The following is a 22,426-nucleotide window of genomic DNA, read 5'->3' as shown; positions in this document are numbered from 1 at the left end:
ATGGCTGGAATATTCTCGCATTAACAAATGTTGCGAAAAAATATGTAAATGCAATTGCATTACGTTTTTAATATCAAATTAACTGGAATAACATTTTGATTATAAAAAGTATTTAATTCTTCGCGAATTATCTTTATAATATATATTTATTTTTAAAAAAATTTGAAAGCAAGGAATACAAACCATATAATTATATCAATTTCTGCATAAACTTTTAGATGTATTATATTATACTGTACATTATGCACTAAATATAATCTAATAGATTTATGACAGTCCGGATAGAAATATCATTAAGTTGCCCAACACTAACAACATTTATCGATAAATGTGCAACAGTTTACAATTGCACCTTGAAAACTGCAACCGGATATACACCGCTGCGAGAATTCTTTGTTGCCTGGTTGTAGGAGCAGATATGCTCTACATTTTACAATTTCATGTTATAAACAATACAATCATACATTTTTTAGTATTCCTTTCTTGAATAATCTGGAAAATAAATGTTATAAAACCTGGCTGTGAAGTTAATAAGAAATTAAGATTCTCTTACAATTAAATTATTATATGTATTATTACTTATTAAGACAATGAAAATATTTTACTGTGAATTTTGCTCGATGTTATTTTGTTGTCTGCATGTATTTTCAATTTGACAGTAGTTTAGAACCAGTTTAACTATGAAAGGTCGACACGTGACATAGGAAACGAAAAAAAAATTGCCTTTTACCATTATGCTACTTTTATTCAGACCTTAGTCTCAATCTCCTAATCTTTCCACGTAACGCCTTTGTATGTGAGATAACTGGAATGTTTCAGTCGTGCAAAACACAATAAAAATCAATGGAAAATACGAACTATATTATTGCTTTTCACAATGATTTTATCAGTTTTCCTAGCTACTTACTCAAGAAGTTCCTATTCTAAACGTGCACAATCGAGAATGCAAACGAGACTGTAGATAGATAAATCTTTTTCTATAAATCGTCGATGGCATACATTCACACGGTTTCTTGAAACCTGTCCTACGTCATCTTTTGCTTGTTACGCGGAATACAAAAAGCACGTAATATGTTTTAGTGTCTAAAGTGGCTGCTTAATATAAAATACATTTTCTTTGGACATTCAAAATGAAGAATTTGGAATTACCACTATTAGTTATTCGAGTATATTAGATTCGTAACACCGGTGATCCCCTATGGCGTTCATAGTGTGGAGTTTCCAGCTAGATACCTTACAAAATTAATATAATATCAATACTACTTAGAATTTTCTTTAATTTTCCTTTCTGATAAATACGATAACTGATATGGCAGTCAACATGTTGAAGTGCCGGTAACCTGAGAAAAATGTTGTTCATGCATCGCGTGCACCAATGACGATTGCACTGAACTGGATAGATACGAAAGAGGCGGAAAAGCAACCGCTATTTCTGCTGTCGAGGACGGGTGGTCTTTCGTAAATAATCCCAGCTCGTCCTCCGCCGTATTGGCTGCGATTGAAAGTGGTTTTTCCACATCGATTCCAAAGTATGCGTTTCAATAAATGCACCTTTCGTGTGCATCACGAACCTCTGCTTATCTGCATGCGAGAAAAATTCTCGTGCCACTTGTAAATATAAAGTGCGCGTCTCGTTTCAATCGATTTACGCGATTTCAGACACATCCTGCGAGCAAGTGATTTTGAACCGTGCCGCCTGTTAACAGTGAAAGCAAATTGTGCGTTTGTAAATCTTACAATAATTATTTTTAATCGAATACCTTATGATTTAACAATGTGTAGGAAGGTATATAATTAATTCGTTAATTATCGCAGTGAAATTAGACATGATGCCGGCCTTTTGTGAGCCCCGAGGCATTCAATATCTTCATGTTCGTCACTGTATCTCAAAATGATGATAATGGAATTCGTGAAATACAGAAATTTATCACCTTATCAAGGAGAAAAAAAAAAATTGTAGCAGTAAAGTGTAGCAAATGAGAACCGCTACAGGGATTTCCCTTTAACCGCAAATTAATTGCATTATTACCGGCGGCGTCTCGATACCTGGCCAGATACGTTTTACCTTATCTCATTCTCAAAGGCAAGAAAAACAAGCGTCATTGGCCGCAGTCGCATCTTTCAGCGAGGACACGTGAGAGAGGAGAGGCGTGTGCACATCTTCGTCGGGAAACGCTCACGTACATACACGGTTAAGGCAGCCCGTAGCCGGTTATTATGTGTCCGATATGGCTCCGAGGCAATTAATACTACTGTTATGATTCAGACGGGTATGTACGTCATGTGGTGTTTCTCGACAATGCAATAGCGGGATTGGGTCAGTGTTCCAGAGTCGTTCGGGTATCCAGTTGCTACTTATTTTTTTCTCCTTCTCCGTTCGTCACTCTATTACTGAAACGCGTGCACCATACCACGCACGCTGGCTTGTCTCTCTTTCTAAAATAACATCTTGAGAAATATGTGCTGCTTGACACCATCGGCCAGCTGTACCGTTCAGTGTCGCGCCTACGATGCATCATATTGATAAACGTTCGGTAGGATCTGTCGTGTTTTCACGGAAAATATAATATGATATACCGTTCGCAAAGTAATTGAACGTCCCACCGAAGACATGGAACAAGACGGAAGAACTTGAACGTACAATAATCGCCACGGTGATTGTTTAAACGTGCGCCGCGGTGAGCCAATCCTTTCGAAAGGAAACACAATGGTTGAGGTGTTGGTGAATTAAATAACGCGAGGAACTGTGCCACGATTCCTTGAACTTGTTTCACCGAGGTGTACCATTGATGAGGTAGGCGGGTTATTCTTCGCAGTCAGGTGTCAGGTCAGCAAGAATTTGGCGACAGGCTCGTCGTAACCAGGACGCGGCAACTATGTCGGACAACAATCTCGGTCCGTTCGCTGAAAAGGATACATCTAATAAGAACAATGCACCGATACAAGATGAGAAACAACGAAAAATCAATGCGACCCCGATGAACAAGAGCATCGAGGATATACCAGGAAAGTTAAATAAATCGACTCAGATCGACTTTACCCAATTAACGTACGCAAATCAAAGAGTAAGACCAACTTCTATCGCTTATCTCCCGAAACAGAGTCAAATCGGTGATAATCTGAGTTACTCTTGTCACACATCTAAAAGCACGTTGTATCCTTCGCAGAGTGAATTGGTTCTATCGCCTAGAAACAGACAGAATCGTTATGTAGCATTAGATATGAGATCGATGGGCAGCCTTCCGTTTTCGAGTCCCCATTCGAACAATCATATCTCAGGAAACAATGTACCGTACACATGTTGCTGTACGTGTGCTGGATCTCAACCACCACAAACACCATCTTCTCATCACACAGAAGACCAAGACGGTCCCGAAGGTCTCTCGTGGCGAAGACTTCACATGAGCAGAGCTAAGTTGAAAGCGACCGCAACAACGTCGGAACTGTTAAGTGGATTTGCTATGGTGAGTGGTATCTGCTTTAGCAAACAAAAAGTAGTTAAATGACGCAGTAAAAAAGGAACGTACCTATGTAATATGGCACGGTATAATTTATAATTGTTTAGAATACCATGGTTTCTGTTTTCTTACAAAATGAGTACTAACACGTTGAATGCCACTGTGAAAATATAATGAGACATATATTAATTAATTAAGGATATTGTAATAGAAAATTTGAATGTCTTCGTGTTTTCTATAGAAAGCTATTCAACGAGTAATTGATAGAGGAAATTGACCTTGTATGACTGGATTCCACTATGGAATCATTTTTTTTTTTAGAAGGGTGAATGAGAGTCTGTTTACTTTGGTTTCCGAGAAATGACTACACTTGGAACTATCCTGGACAAAATTCATGCATGTTTAAGAAACAAGGGTTAATGTTATTGCGTTCTGTTGAAAAATTCCTTGTCTATCGTGTTTCCTCGATTAAGCGTCTCTTTGATGATCTGATCGATGATGTACGATTATTATCGAATGCCTGCGATGCGTGAAACATCTCGTTGGCGATAAAAAATAAAATGATGTTGATGTAAATTCCAAATGGTCGTAGCGGGTAAAAATTCTTCGTCGAGTTAATTTTTCCAAGGAGAACCTGTGTGTGTGTGTATATTTGTAGAATCGGAGAACCCGCGATGGATTATACAACTGTTTCCTGAAAATCATTAAATAGACTTGGACGACAATTCCGTGTAATCTTCGGTCTCATCTGTGATTACATAAGACAAATATCACATTTTTAACAATAAGCATCACGCTAACGTATAATTGATTATCAAACATTCAATGGACCCGCCTTCGATCTAGTATTACCGGCGTACGTACACAGAACTAGTAATACTAGTATTTGTTTACTAATCATTCGTCCTCTGTGATTAACGCATTGACTGATTATGAGGGACATCGATGCTCGATACCTCAAATATTGTACAATTGTATAATTAACTCTTTAAGTGCTATAAACGTATTTACACAATTACTAGATTAGATCCCTTAAGCATTTAACAGTCTATTGTTCGTGAACAAACATGTTTCAATTTTTAAACGGAATAAGAATCACATATTGTAATTACGTACACGTATGGTCCGTTTATCAAAAGTATTAAGCACTTAAAGGGTTATACCTAGTCAGGAGGCCGAAAAAATGCGATTTTTCAAATATTTTTTTTGGAAAGACGTTTGCATTTATTTTAATGAATCTTTTTACATTGAATTAAGTTGATACTCATATTTTTTTTTTCTACAAAAATATTGATTTATCGAGCCGCTAGGGTCGATCTCCAAGAGCACCCCCAAAAGAAGGCGTCTTGCAGTGAGCAAGATATCTCTGGACTGGATGGATCATCTGAAATCAAAAAGCAATGAAGATTTAGTTAATATAAGGTAAAATCTTGTCTTTAATCGAAGGAATAAGCAAAATATCACATTTGAACAAAATGGCGGCTTCTCAACAAAAAATTGGCATTTTCGACAAAAAATTTCGTTTTAAATTGTTTATAAAATGAATAATATTGATCGGATCGAAAAAACCTTCGATTAAAGACAAGGTTTTACCTTATATTAACTAAATCAATATTTTGAAAAAAATATATACATATATTAGTGTATACGTGAAGATCAACTTAATTCAATGTAAATAAATGCAACGTCTTTACAAAAAAAAAATACTTAAAAAATCGCCTTTTTCCGGCCTCCTAACTAGGTGCAACCCCTTAAAGGATATACTACCTCTATAGTTATGGTTGCGGATATTTGGTGGGTGAATGAAGTAGCCAGAAGTAATGTTAATATTAACAATAATTATCATTGCGGCATTTAACGTGTTAAGGTTGCAATAAACCTTGAAAATCTTCACGAGGACTTTGAAGTATTCTTGAACAGCATAATAACTCGTAAGAAGTTTCGACCATCCATCATTATAAGCACCTGAAATTACATATTCCAAGAAGAACCGTGCAATTCAAGAATAGCTTTAGACAGCTATTCGTACAGCTCCAAGGTTGATGTGTAAAATATTTCTTAGAAATACTTGCCTTTATTGGATGGTATTAAAATGGTAAATCTCTTCTTCTCTTCTTTATCTTTCCAGGTGGCTATGGTGGAATTACAGATAAACGAGCCAACCGCGGTCCCAGAATGGCTGTTTGTGATATTCGCTGTTTGCACAACCGTTCTAGTATCAGTACACATCTTTGCTTTAATGATAAGCACATATTTATTACCCAATATCGAGGCTGTCAGTAAACTTCACATGTCGCGTCTCGTTACGGAATCACCGCACGAAAGAATGCGGGGTTTTATCGAATTAGCATGGGCATTTTCCACGGTATTAGGTTTGTTTCTGTTCCTAGTAGAGGTAGCCATACTCTGTTGGGTGAAATTCTGGGATTACTCGTTCACCGCAGCTACTGCCAGTACTATCATAGTGATACCGGTGCTCATAGTGTTCATTGCATTCGCTGTTCACTTTTATCATTCGTTGGTAGTTTATAAATGTGAATCATCCGTCTCTGATATGAACGAATTGGAAAGTATTAAAAGGAATTTAGATAACGTGACGATGGGACAGAGCAGCGTATAAAACGGTAGGCTTTCACATTAACTCGTTTGGTAAATTAACTCTGATTCAGCTAAATGATTACCTTGTTTCGTGTAATTCTTTTGTATCCAATCTTATGAACATGGTAAGATGAACTTAATAATAAGATTGAATGCAAAACAAATGTTGTACAATGACGTCAGTTATTCTGTAGAAATTGCTATCTTTAATGAAATAATTGTGTACTGATTATGTCATCTTTTTCTCACTAAAAATGATCATTATAATGGCCATTTGTACTGTACATAATTTGTTTCATTCAAATAGATGATTATCAGAGCTACGCAAAATACTATGATTAAAACTTTTGCATATTTTTAGAATTTGTGTTATCTAATATAAGTAACTCTTATGAAGATAATAAATTATGTGATATAGTAAAGAAGCAAATATTAGCTTAATGCAGATATGTGGGTGATAACGTGGCCAATACTGTACTCTTAAAAGGGTCCATTACGTACCAAACCGTATTAATTGTAAACAACTGAGAAATAAAATAACATAGTATGTAGGCTATCAGAACAGATATATGTATATGTATAAAAGCGATGGAAAAAGAACACATGTATGTTTATTCAATAAGTTTACTTATTTAACGCGATCATGTGAAAATGATCTTTTTTTTTATAATATATATATAATATTATATATATATATTATATATATTATATATATATATATATATATATATATAAATGTACATAGCTGTACACATGCAAGTCGAGAATTGCAACAGTACAAGCAAAGTGCTCTTAATAATATCAACTATAATTATTTAGCATTTAATTATAACTCTATTTATGACTTAATTTCCGATTTCTTCTTTAAATGTATATTCTTCTTTACTTTGCTTTTTTATTTCATACATCATATCACTAATATATTATATTATATATATATATTTTTTCATTTTGTCACTTAGTTTGTGGGAAAACTGAAGGACAATCGAATACGTGTGATTTATGTACATGCCTCCGTTCTTGGTATCCTAGTCAAATAAATAATTTGTCAGACTTGAAGACTCTCGTTAATGAAAACGTGGTTCTTTATAATAAGTTGTGAGAAGGGGAATAGAATTTCTTCTTATACTCCTTTCATTTTCACCATAAACTAAGTTGTATAATCTTACAGTTGATATTTTCTACATTATTATGCTTCAAATTCTGTTTGTACAAAAACAAAAGAAAGAGAATTATATTAAATTAAACGAAGAAGTGCAATCGAAGCAAGAGGAGTATACAAGTGTTTTCCTTTTAAAATTCTTGTTGCATCGACCTTTCTTTTGCATGCAATAACGAAGATATTGAAACCTGCCCTATATTACACAATGTCTCTGATCATAGAGATTCCCTTTTTATGCGTTTAATAATTTTATACAGTAAACTGGATTACAGGATAGGCGAGAAATAACTGATATAAAATTATTGTATAATGTTAACAGTATGTACAGTGGAAAGAAAGAAGTTATAAAACGTACATCACAGAAAAATGAACCCTGTATGATAATGTACGTTAATTTATTTGAAGAAAGAAAAAGCAAGTACCATTACAATGAACTGTAAAGTGAGTCTTAAGTTTTCTGAATTTCTACTAAAGATAACCAAATCTTCTTTTGCTGTTTTTACTTTTTTCTCCTTTTTATTTCAACGGAAGTAGTTAAAATATACTTTGTTACTTGCATGTCTTTTTATCTTATTACTGAAACAAATATTTCTCTGGTTTGTCTAAAAATCATTTCCTTAGGACGCACAATGAATTGCTTGTGCTATGGACAGGTAAATGAATGAAGCACGGTAAGGATCGCAGTTTTATACAAAAACTAATGAAAATCGTATCAAAAAGTGTATTTTATATGTGAGGTATTAATTGCTCGTATAAATTGTATTAATTGTTCGAACTGCATTAACGCAAGTAAAAAAATAATTTCATATACAAATGATCCTTCTTCCTATTTTTTCTTTTGTTTAGAAAGTTATTAGTTTTTGTATAATACTATTTTTGACATTAATATTTATAAAAGTAAAGACGAAGTACTTTTACGAACAAATTACTAAAATGTTTCTAAAGAACAAGATTGCAAATATAATATTTATTTTCGTTTTTTCTCGTCGCCCATATTACGGAGTAGATTTTTAGTTTCTAGGTCAATATACAAGTTTACAAGTTACATTACTTTTTAAATTGATGCTATATTTCTATCTCCGATAATTTATCGCTCTTAATACCATTATACCATTCTAGATGCAAAACATATTATGTTAAGAAATGTACTAGATCCCTTAAAATATCCTTATCCAACAAAAAAAGATATATATATATATTCAAGAAACCAAAATTCCAGATATACATATAATTTCTTCGTTACTTTCAGAATGTGTTGAATAAAGTAATATAAAAATAACCAGTAAATAAACTAATACAATCTCTGACACTAAACTTCATATAATCTACTGCAAATTATATATGAATATTGTAAAAGCAATCATTATTGTATTTGTGTCATGTTGCATAATATTGTATCATATATCATATTGTATCAATCTACGATACTATATAAATTGAGGTGAAAGAAATTGAACAAAGGAATTGATTGTTTCTGAGAGACTTCTCAATACGTTGGCTTTCATACAATATTATTTTCAGTCTTGTTTTTAAATAAACATAAAAAAGTCTTTCTGGTGCCTATCCATAGCAAGAGCTTGGTTAAAACACTCTGTGTTACAATCGTGAACATTATCCTTATCACGAGAGATAGTCCTTGAAAAATCAAGACTTAAATCTGCAATTTACTTTTCACAATAAAGTTTTACAACTTCCACTTTCATCTTTACTTAGAAAATCTTTCCAATTTTCGTCGTGCTATACAAAGCTAGCAAGACGTTTGGCAAGTTGGAAATGCTTGCTGTTAATCCTAATAACAAATTGTCAATTCTTTTTTTTCTTCTTTAACTCTTAAGTTTATAAAAACGAAAAATTTATATACAATTTTGCATAAAGAACACTTTTTTTTTATACTAGTCCCAAGTTAAAACAAAGTCACAACCTACACACATACGTTCACTAGATCTTTGTGGAAATCCTTGAACAATTATTAAATTATTCTATCCATAACTACATGTTACATACAGTTATTCTGATATCGATTGGATAATAAATTAAAAAATCTTTTCTGCATAGAATATCACACACATTTATAACGGAGTTAGAGCAAAACTATTTAATATATAAACACGTTATTAGTTTGGTGTAAAAAAAGAATGAAAAATGTGTATTTCGAAGCATACAAAATTTGTATGATAAACTCGCTGTAGAAGTAAAACAAACGCATGTCTGTTTCTTTTTTTTTTTGCTTTTTTAAAGTGAATCTTAACACGCGTTTTGATATACTTAATAGATTGTGAGATAATAATCAGTATTATTTATTTTATCTACTATATATAGCCCATTCAATTACTCAACATCGAATTTAAGACACAAAAAGAATACCGACAACGTATTCGAAATAGTCAGTATTCTCAACATTTAGAGAACTTTCTTCCCTTCGATTTAAAAAAATCCCCAGTTTACATATTTAATATTATATTAAATCAATGTCGTAGCACGGTATTTCTTTAGTTACGTTGGGAATCACTCGCAACGCTTTTGATGTATGAAATTGTAATTTGCACAGTGGCCATTAAAAGATGTTTCACGTGTAAAAAAAAATTACTTACATTAGATGACATTGATAAAAATAAGGACGTGATGATAAGTGACAAGAGGATTCATACGAATGATTTTCCTCCCATGATGTGTAATATACATAAATCCATGACTGTTGTCAAACTTCCATGTGTTTAGGAGGTTGTTGAGATATGAATGGTTCACTCCACATTCGACGTAGATCTCCCTAAAACGTCAATGTTATATTTTTATAATTTGTACTTGTGTAAAAACGTGGAAAAAATAACAGTAATTCACTCATAAATACCTTCAAATATGCCATTGTAAGTAATGGCAATAGAGTGAAGGGCACAAGGTACAATAAGGCAGGTTGCGCAGCTTTGAACACCTCAGAGCTTACAGTAGCAGTAAGTAAACCAAGAAAGTAACCAATTAAAGAACAGTGAAAATAACTAATGCGATTGATGTGACGCGGAGGTGGAATCCCTGTTTCACAACCACCGGGCAACAATTGAGTCTTTTTGTATGCGTCATATCGTAAGACGAAGCAAAGCAAAAGACCTGGCATGACAACATCGCCAAGACCTAACATTGAAAAATGTCCTGCTTGATGCATTGATGGAAAAACTAATTTTCCAGGTAAAGGAAGTTTTGGTGCTTCTCTTGCTACACCACCTAAGTGCAACCTTCTAGCCACAAGATTTACTGGATTATCCGCTGGTCTAGTTGCTACCTATCGTTGAAAAACAAATACATATTATAATAATGTTACAAATTGTATAGATTATTTTGCCTAAATTTCATCAAACTTACCTTAACCATTACATTTGTGCTGAATATATAAGATGAAAAGAAAACCCAGAAGACATCATAAATCAGTAATCCAGTTAACAATATAGTGGATACCTTTAGACTAGGTAATCTAATGAATGCAATGAATGCCACGCAAAGTCCCATGCCCATTGCATCCATGAGTAGCCAATGTCCAGTTAGTACCCAGATGCATACTATGCTCACACTCAGTGAAAATGAAAGTAATTCTGCCCCTGTAAACCTTCCGCAAACACCGAAGGATATTTTATTACCATCTGAGCATGGTCTAATGATGTATTGACACATGGGCAACAGAAGAAATGCCAGTGCAACTGTAGCTACAACTGTAAACAAAAAAAGTAATCAAACATCTCAAAAAAAAAAAAGAACGTGTTAAATTTTGGTAATTATTTGTAAGGCGAATGATAATAGTTACATATGTTTCATAAGACTTACTGGCTGTACAAATTGCTACAAGCATCTGCATACTGTCAAAGAAGAAAAACATGACAAGTAGAGAAATGGAAGCACCAAGAGGTAGACAAAGAGCATGCATTGTGTTTAAGGTTTGAACTCTTCCATTAGCACCATCTGCATTTGCCGTGCTACTATTACTCAAAATCCCAGTCAATAAATTACTACGTTCCTTTTCTTTCTCTCTTTCTCTAGCTTCCTGTTCCATATTTAGAGATCGGAAACTGCCATAGACTATCAATAAAATTGATATTAGGAAAGTGGATATCCTAGATGAATCCATTATGGTATAAGCCCTAAAAATCATCATACAATTAATTTACCCTCAATTATCATATAATTGAATTTTGATATTTCAATTATAAGATCAATTCAATCGTTAGACTAACCACTGATAGTCAACTTGATACGTGGCCATTTTTAAAAATGCCTGGCCAAAGCATGAAACGCTATGATAGGACACCTTTTGACATTTAGATGTCCTATTTGAAAGTGCTTTTTATCTGCACTAGCCTACATCAGAGATCATCTGCAATCACTATAAAAGTGACAACTTAATATCAGTTCAGGTAAAATTATAAAAATTCAAAGAAAACATACAAATTATACCTGCAACACTGTGCATTCAGCATTGTCTGTAATGAAATTAGGCCTTGTGGAACCTCGGTCACCCCCTTTAAAGGTAAAACAGAAACATGATGTCATTGACAGATGGCAATGAAATGACAATGCATACTGCTATTAAAGAAATTACATGAAATAATGAATGCTTATCTCCATACAGAGATCATAAAAAAATAGTACTGTTCCAATAGGTCAATGAATTCTAAACAATTGTGTAATTAACATGGCAGTCATTGAATCCTAGGAATGTATATTTGAAATGCTTTCGATTAATTAAAAGAATTCAACCACACGAGTAACAATCACAAGTAAGGAAACTTTGTACGCTGCAGACACTTTCATACGGCTACTTTCAAACTTTCGCTACAATCGTTTGTGACAAGCAACCGCAACACAAGCCTGATAATACTAGCTACAAGTGTTCGTTTATGACATTTGATCACTAATGGTACGATCACCAGAACCCCGGTTTCGTTTCATGGGACTATTATTGTTGAATAAATGGGTCTCGTGAAGAACTGAAAATTATTTGTAAAACATAGACGTTCACCATTTTGGTAAACAGAAGGGTCACGTGACTAGCACTGGCCCCAAGAGGTTGCTACTCCCTTACCCCAGATTATATCCCGACGCGATATTTTAGAGATCCAGATATCTCACCTGGGCGGTCCGAAGTCTGGCCCTTTTGTAACCTTTCTCATCACCTCATGTATACCAACACAATTCACGCGATATTGGGGAACTCGTGAGATGATACGGAAACACGAGAAAAATATATATTAGCGCGCGATCGGTCAACTACCACATTCAACTACACAGGTCAACTACTGGTTGACAGGCGCAGACGCGCAGCCTGCATCAAGCTCCACTACTGGATATTCGAAACACATTAACTTTAACAAATTAATATATGCATATAACGGCATATGATATGCACTTCCTTATTATCTGTTTTAATTAATCTAAGGAATTTCATAACAATGGTCTATTTGTATCTCCAACTAAAGCTAGATGCACTTCGTTTTAAAACATGCAACAATCGACACGCACTGTTCATTATATAATCATTATATATTCTCCACGCTTTATATTATATTATGTATAATATTACAAAAGGATAAAGAAGTTATGAAGAAACTTTCATGGACTTCTTTTTCACATAATATGCTTAACACAACCAACTTTAAATGAAGTTATTCATTATTCTGAGAAAAAACTGGATAACACAGGAACAGCTTGAAGAAAGGAGTTATTTTTACAACCGGTTATCTATATTAATGATTAAAAATAATGTTTTGATTTAGATAAACTTCGATAAATATGAGGTTAAAAATTGAATAACATTAGCTATAATGGGTAAATGGGTTACCGATATTACCGACTTACTGCGATGAAACATCTGTATGCAAATATAGTTTTCACTGTTTTCGAGTAGATGGCGCAACGGTTGAATTTTAGATTACCGTTTATAGACGATTTGATTTTGCTATTAAATTATAATTAGCGTTTTAATTTGTAAACCAAGTGTAAAATGTAAAAATAAACTCTTTTCTCTTCGACGTCTAAAGACAAAATGATGCATCTCATGAAGTGGATTCTAGTAACTTTATCGAGGATATAGTGTCACCATTCTGGAGACAGTAGGCGTGCTTTTCGCAATCTTTTATGGACTCACCGTAATTTTTCTATTCGACCACGCATGAATTCAATTATTGAAAGGAAACCCAATTTTGCTAATCGACTATGGTTAGATTTGCATGAGCATACAGTTTTACTTTACACACGTTTCACCATGGTTAAGCGTAAATTATTCACGAAGGAGGAAAAGTTATCGTTCGTATGCGTATGAAATAGCAAAGCAGAGTCAACTATATGTTGCTTGCTATTATCAGGATGAACTTACGGGTACTGTACGTGTTCCAGTCTCATCAAGCTTACTGACTGTTTACTCGTACCACAAAAAATACAAAAAATAAATCCATGTACCTTGGCAAAGCAAAGTACACAAAAACTCAATGAAAAATATTTGTTATAGAAATTTCTACTTTTTTAAATCAGATTTTCTAACGGAATGTATCCAGTAATATTGATCCTTAATTATTGGAACGAATCGTTTCCTTTCATTAAAACGACAATTCGAATTGCACACTTTCATATTCCGTTCTATAGCTCATTTACGGATGTACATACTTGTCTACCGATCACAAGAAGTCTCGCGGGACGCTACAAGGACAAGAGGGGATACTACACACACCCTACTTTTACACGAGCTTAATTAGTAGCGTGATCACTTCGACCAATCATACGTCACGACCGAAAGTACGTGTGAGCTGAGGTGGGGCGCGACCAATCAGATTGCGTTATTCTTACGGGACTTCTTGTAATCGGTGAACAGTACCCCTACTCCGCATCCATTCAAACAAAATTCAAACATACCTAACGCCATATCGACACCACACCTATAGATTATTGATTGTTGGTAATTACATTATCTGTTGTATTTAGTACATATATATTTAAATGATTGCATGTATAAAAATAAAAGTGGTTTTATTAACACTTTACCGACCGGAATCCGAACAATCGGCTTATCGATCGGGATCTAAAAAATCGGATTTTCAATGCCAATACTTATCGACCGGAATCCAAACTTCGGAGTTTTCTAGCAAAACTCAACAGAGCCGGTATTAGCAACGTATTTAGGAACTACATATGTAGCTGATCTCGCCACGGTCGATATAGTGTTAATAATGTTAGTAACAATGATATGATTTGACTTTTGTTTAAAACCAATGAGGGAAATAAATGCGAAGTAGGGGTACGTCCGTAACGGTTACCGTTTAATATAATCGATGAGAACAAAGACTGATGAGAGAATCAACACGAAATCGAAGACGTAAACAGACTCCTTGATGCACGGCTCGATAGGCTCGCTTCCTATGACATTCAGATTTTGAGCTAAGAGCTAGGTGTATCTGAGGAACGACATAAATAAATAAGGTACAGCCCGCGGCTTTTCATCTGAGTCGAGTCTGATCAGTCGATGTCGTAATTTCTTCGATAAGAGGCGAGTAGTCTGCCGTTGAAGTTGCCTGGGGCTAGATTTTCCGGTGCGCGAACAGAAGGTCGCTTCGCGACGGTTTCGTTGGTTCGTCAGTCTATGCGCGCAGTGCAGCCTGGTGCAACGTGCCCAAAGTGCAAGGTGCACAAGGTTCAAGGTTGCGCGACAAACCGCGATCAACTGTTCCTTTCGAAGCTGACAAAACATCGAGACAGCTTTTCGTTCCACATTTTATTTTCCTAAGGGTTTAAGCTTATCGAGTACTACTGGCAGCGTATCGTACTGGAAATCGTTTCGCTTCGTTCGGCTTGTAAATGTTTAGGCGTAGAACGTAGGATTTCTCGCGTGTTTTTACCTCTTGTCATACCGTAAGATATTCAACGCGCCGTAATTACATGAATGTCACGCAACGACCATTCCTTTTTCCCTCTTTTTATTTTACATATCGTTCCGCGCGAAGGGATGAAAATATAACTTGAAATACATCGGTTGAAAAAAAAGAATGGGAAATCGAAATTCTATCCTGCGAAGGAGAATCATGGGAAGCACAGCGGCCACCAGGGTGTATTTTTCTTGTTGGAGGACGGTAACGGCACGCGACTCGGGTAGATCGACCATGTAACGAATGGTAGTTTCTTCTTTTATAAACTGTCGCATAGTAAACCTCCTCGAGCTCCATAAGTATAACATTTATTTGTCCGCGTTCTCGCATCTTCAACTGTTCTTTCTTCCATCCCTCAAGTGATATCGAATTCATGTAAAGTCAACCAAGAATTCTTATTAAATAAAAAAAAGAAAAATGTCATTCTCGATTCGAAGGAATTCACAGAATAACTCGGAGAATGATGCAAGAGTCGTGATCGTAGGTTGAATTTTCCATAATTTCCCTATCGACGGAGAGAGGGTGTATAGATAGAGACTTTTACCTAAACGATTCCATTTAAACGCGTTTTGTTTACAGAGCATTAATGCGATACCTCTGTTCAATTTGGTCGACAACGAAAGTATCTGTTTGCACGATTTCATCCATCTATCGAACAATATTTTCGTTTCACTCGGGAAATCACTCTCGTTATCTTTCCTCGCTGGAGGAACGATCGAACGTGTCGCGCTACCGTGTTTAACCCCTACATTTTTAAACGCGATAATTGCACCGCATTGGATTCGTTTCATCTCCGATCTGAAGTCAATCAATACTCCCGTTCGAGGACAGTAATATTTGCGTTTCGAATTCCTTCAAAAATTCTGATCAACCTTCTGAATCGAAGGTTTCTACGATTACCCAGATCCTATCTTTGTTATTCAATGTGAATAGTTGCGCAGAACTTCGAGAACATCTCCTCTGGATACGGTAATGCTGTATGAATATTCATTAAAACTTGATATCAACTTTGTTAATCGCGTGCATCGAATATACACAGCGGGTAATTCAATTGCGTTGCATTGTCAGTCGTTGAGCGTTAATAATCTTCCATCAGAAATTTAATATTATGCTTCATATCGATGCCATCGCGGCGCCGATTCAGTTGAAATTTCTCGGTTTTTATCTCTTACGATCAGAGAAGAGAGAAGGAAAGAGTAAACCGACCGCGTCGGAGGAAAAGCTTTGCGCAAAGAGAATAACTGAAGAATAGAAACAACAGAGCAGAGGGTGGAAACGTACGGATGAAGTAAGATGTAAAGATGCGGAGGGGGGTGTCGACGGTCATCCGGATACAATGTACTCGAAATAGCTGGGAATTCCAGCGAGGTACGTTACGACGGAAGGGGTACGGTTTGTGATTCCTGTTCCCAACGGTGCGGTGGTGCAAGCTCCGTTCTCTCATTGGTCCCACTGATCCGTGACGTCACTACGCCGGCCTATGTATAAGGTGAAGCACACGGAGCGTCAGTTCATCGTTGTCCGTCACGCCGCGCCGACCGGGTCTCATCCTTTGAATCACCCTCTGCTTTCCGCACCGAGCTACGTTTTTCGCCACAACCGATCGAATCGATCGAACGAATCGCCGGACAATTTTACATCGGACCGAAGCTGAAAAAGGTAAGGCGTCAGATTAAAGACTCTTTAAACCGGATTCTTTTTCGCTAGTGTATTTCCTGTCTCGATTATCCTCGTCGGCAAATTAATAAGAAAATTAAAAAAATGCGGTTCGTTATCAGGAAAGGGCTCTCTACAAACAGAATTTATATTTGTAACAACCTACTGTTTTTATTATTGGTGATGTTCAATTAAAGAGGCTACTTTTCACAGGCTGAAACTATCGCATTCGAATCGCTTCGAGCGTTTGCTCGAGCACAAAGAGAAGCGCGCGTGTGTCAACTTTTAACGTCCAGTCGGCGTTAACATTTTATTATGCCTCTCAGAATCCGTTCAACGCCTATTCTTTCCCTCCCGTAAACGCGTCTTCCTACCGTGTACATAAAACGCTTGCATTTTCCCGATATCCTGTTTTGATTAGACGTTAATACGTAGAGAAGAGAAAAAATCTTATTTTGAAAAATAATAAGAAGGGGAGAATTGTAGGATTGTTCGCAGACGCATGGGAACGCGACTGTCGAAAGCAACAGGCTTCCGAAAAGAACGTGCAAGCGCGATCGATCGCGTACACGCGAAATTTAGACGTTTTTAACTTTCAATCTAGAACGCGGTATCTCTTTATTTTAGTTAAAAGACTTTTGTTGCGAGCGTTTAAAACAACACCAGAAGGATATTCCTTGATATGGCTCAAGGGTCCGAATCGCAACGTTTTAATTTGCAGCAGAGGATTTATCTAATTACCATAGGGAATAGAAACTTCTAGCCTGGATGGTGTATTTTTACGTTAGGGAAATAATTGAACGTAACAACTTCTCGGTTAAACGTGTCCCTCGTTTATCAGTTTTCCGAAAAGCGAGTCGATAAACTGTGATTGGTATTATGTAATACTTTTTCCTCGACAAACCGGTCGAGCAATTTGGTAATTAAGCTAAAATCGACGCTCGAATAATTTCCTCTCCGTATCGCGGCAATTGGATTTAGCATTGTACTTGGTATTCAATCCGTCGGAGAATGCAGCTCTATTCTCTATGAAATTCATACCATTTGAAATCTATCATCGACCATGATCGCCGTTCGACACTCCGAAGCGAGATCGTTTTACTTTTCTCGCAAAGTGACTACCTTTGTAATTCGCGTTTCGAGCGCATTTTATGCGGCACGCGTATTACGATGGCAACGGAACGGTCGAACGTTTACATAGATATGCAACATCTAGTTTTGAAATATTACCATCTAACTAGCTACTTTTTACGAAGGTATTACGGAGAAACACGCGACTCATGCAGCTATTCGTCTGATTAATGTATCTGATTCAAAAGAGTCTCGCGTTCCTTACCGCCTAAGGTCGCTGCATTTACTTTGTTTCCGTCGACAGGCTTTCCTCCTCTTTTTCAGTTCAGATTCAGCAAGAACCGCGAGCAACAAGTAATTAGGGGTAGTCGGATGGTTAAAATCGAACTCCCTTCTCTAGCCACTTTCTTATGCCACGAATGCCCTGCTGTTCTCAAATTGCTCGTCGACCATGTTCGCTGGTAGTGTGGAAACTTTTGCGAATATTGAAGACCGTTCGCTAAGGAAGCTGTTTGATGACTTAAAACGTGTCTGGACGCGTTGTAACACGTTTTTGGTGAATTTGACGATTATTCATTAACCCTTTGCACTCCGAGTGTTTTTTTACGGAGTTAGCGCACTGATAGCACTGGCGCAATAGCGGCGCCTACGGAGTGCAAAGGGTTAAGCAGCGCACAATTGTGAAATATTTGTGTTCCGGAGTGAATTCTGCTCGCGAACAACTCGCGAACATTGCTGCCCGCAGTGTAGACCCAGCATTTGTGTTTTGTTCACCAGCTGCTCGTGAGCTGCCCGCAAGCTATGTATATCTGAGCCCCAATGTGAATTCTACTTGCAAACAGCTCACAAAGAGCTCGCAAACCTTCCTCCCCAGCGTAGGCCCAACATTAGAACCACCGACAGAGAAAATAAATGCAGACGTTTCCGCGCGAAATCATTTCCCTGTCAATCGTCGCAATCGTTGGAAGGTCGCGTATTCGCAATCGCGTCGTACGAAACGCGTTCCCTCGATTATTACGCTTTTATCGTTCCACGATTCCATCCAATGCTCGATGTTTCATTTCGTTTACGATCTATCCTATTCTAGAAAGCTACGCAAAGTAAGACAGCCAGTTTGAAACCGTTCCCATTGTTGTTAACCACCGCCCAGAAAGACGGGGCAGAGATTCTTTTCGTTTACGATTAAAAACGATTTGGCTTCGCATCAAGATACTCTGATATCCTGCCGACGAAAAATACTGCCTCGGTACATCTTCATTTTCTAAATAATCCGTAGGGATATTTCCGTTCTTTTCGTTCTTCCTTCCTTCCTTCCGTCGCGTTTCTTTTATTTAAAGTATCGATCGAAAGTACGCGTTCAGCGTTATCCGTATCAACGTAGGTAGGATCAGCAGCGAGTAGGCTGATGTTTCTTTCTCTCCATCCGGGTTTCGGGTATCGTTTTCGCCACGAGCTTGTTGCATAGACTTTATTCGACTGAAAATTTCCCACGGAAATTGAACCAAAGGATGGAATACGTTGACAGATACTGGTAATAGTTAAGCCCCGGGAAAATGACCGGTTTAATGAACAAAGCGGAGAAGGTGTAGGTTAAAGATCAAGATTTAATTAAAACTTTTGCTCGTTGCGAGCTGTATGTATGATACCATTTGATACCGAACTTGTGAAATATCGATCGTTGCGATGCGGTTGCGTTGATTAATTACTATATTTTTTACTTTGCGCTTTTATTATATTCACTTTTATGGACGACGTATTTATGATTTCTTTTGTCTGCGTTATAAAAGTTGGATTTAAAAAGCGACGCCACGCGCCGAAGTGTACAGTGGAATAACCAATGGATCGCGTTGCACAGTGGTCCAGATTGAAGAATTACTAAAAAATTACTACATTTACTACAAAAAGAAAAAATCAATTTCCCCGTATCGATGTTTATCGAATGTATTTAGCTTTCTAAATGTCCAAAAAAGTGATGACGTTAATGAAATTTATTTCATAAACACCATTATTCACCGAAAAAATTTATCTTCGTTCTCATTCATACCCTGCAAAGTCTATTTAATATTTCGTATCCACTTTTTTTTTTAAATGAAGAATATTTGTCTATAATGAGAGTACACCTTGAATTAAGACTCATCGTTGTGCCTTCAGGCGATTTTGAATTAATTTGGGATTTTCGTGGTTTCGGAGCGGTCAAAGAATTTGAATTCAGCGGTGTCTGACAAGGGAATGGTCAAAAATAGATGGTAGAGTTGCTTGTCCAGACTATGTTTATTCGAAAGAACATGAAACGAGGAGTTTATGGTGCAATTTTTGGGTGCCATTGGCAACGGGTTCAAAAGTTATGGGACTTTGAAATTTTCATATTTTTAAGTGCAAATGATCACACAAGTGCAATTTTCCCTAAAATTCATCTTAATTGTTAGTAAACATCATCTAATCGTCTTAAATTCATGCCTTTGTCACTTTTACACTTTATTTTCACTTCATATTTCGATTTCTCATGTTTTCTAATCATTTGAACTTAAAAATTTTCATATTTTTTTCATATTGCCCGTTGCCAATGGCACCCAAAAATGCTATTTCGAATAAACAGCCTGGACGAGCAACTCTACCATCCACTTTTGACGATTCCCTTGTGAGTAGGGACGAAGAATTTATTTCTAAAGATGTACACTACAATCAGTCGCGTTTTGCATTGTTCATCCCTTTTATATTTCTATCCCTTTGCGTGGGGATGATCAAATAAGGTCGTGCTGCTTGCAAAGTATTCGATGGGCACGTGCTGCTGATTTGGGTATTTTTTAGCCGAGCGATGATCATACAATATAACTTTGTGCTCATTTCCAGGCACAACATTAATGTTAATAATAATTTATGAAAAACAATAATACTCAATGGATTAAAAATAATTGTCAAAGTTTTCCATAATTGATATGGAATATCTTTTGACTTCCAAGTAACACTTTTTTAAAGTGGAATTTTCTCATCATACTTTTCCTTACATAATCATGCCAGAATCATGTTCCATTTCGTCCCATAACGAAAATTATGTCGCCGAAACTGCCTGATGCGGTAAGAGGCTACTATAAAGTTCTGCATTATATAATTGACATTAAATAATAGACTTCTGCAAAAATAGATTATTATTATCGCTTACAACAGTTTATAACAATTACTTTTGCTTTTGTTTATAAAAAATGTTTTTCATTTTTTATTAAAATATTTTTGATACTTAATTATTACATAGCTTAAAGATAATCTCATTAATTAAAAAAATAACGGATTATTCTGTATATTTCAATGTCTGGACGGATAAATTTCTATTCTAGACCTCTGTGCGTCGCATCTGACCGCTCGTCGACTCGTACTACTCGGCCGTCGCGTCGCATCGCGCCGCGTACGATAACGGCAACATTCTGAAAAGCTTGAGACCCGTTCCTCTTTCACACACCGTCTCGTTATGAATTGGACCAAGAAATGGAACTGATGGTATCGTGCATTAGTTGCGAAAAGCAACCATGCAACAAGTCTATCACTCCGTTCTCTTTAACGTGTCCTTGCATCGCGCGTTATAAGAGGAGATTTCAACGCGTTACATCGCGATAAATAATAATGATTTTTATATGGGATACCTTGTGCCTTGATTACGAAACGATGATTCTTCGTTTAGATGGTGGTTTAACTAAAAGGCCGTGGTAAATATAATTTCGAAGCTCTTAATTCGCGATCTTGCTAAACGACGAGCTTTTCTGATCGCGGTTTAGCAAGCTGCTAATCCGTTGGTAATTGGATGCTTCTTCGTTATCGCTCGCTCTCGATCGAGACTGCTATCAACGGAAAGTTGGACGTTTTATGAAGCGAAGCTCGAGGAAAAAAGAGAAATAGAAATCTTATTGCGACATTTAACGGACGCGTCTTTCGCGAATTTCCTGTAAAGTGTTTCTTGCCGCTGGTCCGGTGTTCTACGAGGTCACGAGATCGAAGGAACAAGTCCCAGATGCACAGTGCCATTTCGCGAAAAGCTGGCCAATTACGATTTTTATGCAAATTAGTAGAGATAGCTGGTTATGCTTTTGGGTTCACTGAATTCAAATATCTCATTAAAAATATAAAATTTAAAACAGAGGTCGATCTATCGACCTCCACAGAGATGATATTACCCACTGACCATAAATAAAATAGATACGCAATACCACTTTATAATTAACAATAATTAAAGATTTTTAAAAAAAAGTGTAACCTTTCTTTTCATTTTTCTCTTAATTGACGTACATTTAACTTTCATTATTTTAACTGAGTTGTATGTGAATCTGTAATAATCAAAAGGTTGTTAATTGGTTTTTCTTCAACCAGGAATCAACTGTCAAAAAGCCTATTAATAAGCTTCCGGTAGATAAAGAGTTAAATTAATTTTTGTGAAAATTGATTATTTTCTAATTTTTTACTAAAATTACATAATCAGAATACGGTGGTACCTCGGTATACGATCTTAATCCATTCCTGATATTTGGACTTATACCGAATAGGACGTATACCAAACCAACCTTTCCTTTACTTGTATGATCAACTCCGAATATAATTGA

The 22,426-nt window shown here is 36.2% G+C and overlaps 3 protein-coding genes and 1 long non-coding RNA gene across 9 annotated transcripts in view; 2 read left to right on the top strand and 2 right to left on the bottom strand.

Annotated features, from left to right (window-relative positions):
• The first annotated feature begins 43 nt into the window (after positions 1 to 43).
• Positions 44 to 7,327, top strand: LOC114880138 (calcium release-activated calcium channel protein 1-like). Of its 2 annotated transcripts, XM_029195800.2 has the most exons (3): positions 44 to 3,065; positions 3,168 to 3,464; positions 5,587 to 7,327. In XM_029195800.2, the coding sequence occupies exons 1-3, from the start codon at positions 2,877 to 2,879 to the stop codon at positions 6,076 to 6,078; spliced, it is 978 nt and encodes a 325-aa protein (XP_029051633.1). In that variant the 5' UTR covers positions 44 to 2,876; the 3' UTR covers positions 6,079 to 7,327. The 2 variants fall into 2 exon arrangements, with proteins under 2 accessions (XP_029051633.1, XP_029051632.1); XM_029195799.2 differs by having other exon boundaries at positions 44 to 3,464.
• On the bottom strand, positions 3,471 to 5,812 carry LOC114880141. Its single transcript, XR_003790040.2, has 3 exons — positions 5,720 to 5,812; positions 5,226 to 5,653; positions 3,471 to 4,842 (listed from the first exon to the last, which is right to left on the bottom strand). It is a non-coding gene; the product is annotated as an uncharacterized LOC114880141 (long non-coding RNA).
• Positions 7,328 to 8,170: 843 nt separating the features above from the next.
• On the bottom strand, positions 8,171 to 12,775 carry LOC114880137 (signal peptide peptidase-like 3). 5 transcript variants are annotated; one of them, XM_029195797.2, is made up of 7 exons: positions 12,331 to 12,775; positions 11,647 to 11,720; positions 11,436 to 11,584; positions 11,029 to 11,342; positions 10,573 to 10,916; positions 10,067 to 10,492; positions 8,171 to 9,985 (listed from the first exon to the last, which is right to left on the bottom strand). In XM_029195797.2, exons 3-7 carry the CDS (start codon positions 11,462 to 11,464, stop codon positions 9,917 to 9,919), a joined length of 1,182 nt encoding a protein of 393 aa, XP_029051630.1. In that variant the 5' UTR covers positions 11,465 to 11,584; positions 11,647 to 11,720; positions 12,331 to 12,775; the 3' UTR covers positions 8,171 to 9,916. The 5 variants fall into 5 exon arrangements, with proteins under 5 accessions (XP_029051630.1, XP_029051625.1, XP_029051627.1 ...); XM_029195792.2 differs by having other exon boundaries at positions 11,656 to 11,720; XM_029195794.2 differs by lacking the exon at positions 12,331 to 12,775 and adding an exon at positions 12,284 to 12,304 and having other exon boundaries at positions 11,656 to 11,720.
• A 1,950-nt stretch (positions 12,776 to 14,725) lies between these two features.
• The window catches only part of LOC114880132 (tachykinins), a 29,288-nt gene continuing 21,587 nt past the window's right edge, over positions 14,726 to 22,426 (top strand). Inside the window, exon 1 of the mRNA XM_029195786.2 lies at positions 14,726 to 16,772. The gene's annotated coding sequence lies outside the window, so the exon portion shown is untranslated. The remainder of the gene's footprint in view (positions 16,773 to 22,426) is intronic.

This window comes from Osmia bicornis, chromosome 8 (assembly GCF_907164935.1).
Source record: "Osmia bicornis bicornis chromosome 8, iOsmBic2.1, whole genome shotgun sequence".
In the NCBI taxonomy this organism is placed as follows: domain Eukaryota; kingdom Metazoa; phylum Arthropoda; class Insecta; order Hymenoptera; family Megachilidae; genus Osmia; species Osmia bicornis.
This window is presented reverse-complemented; position numbering and strand designations above follow the sequence as displayed.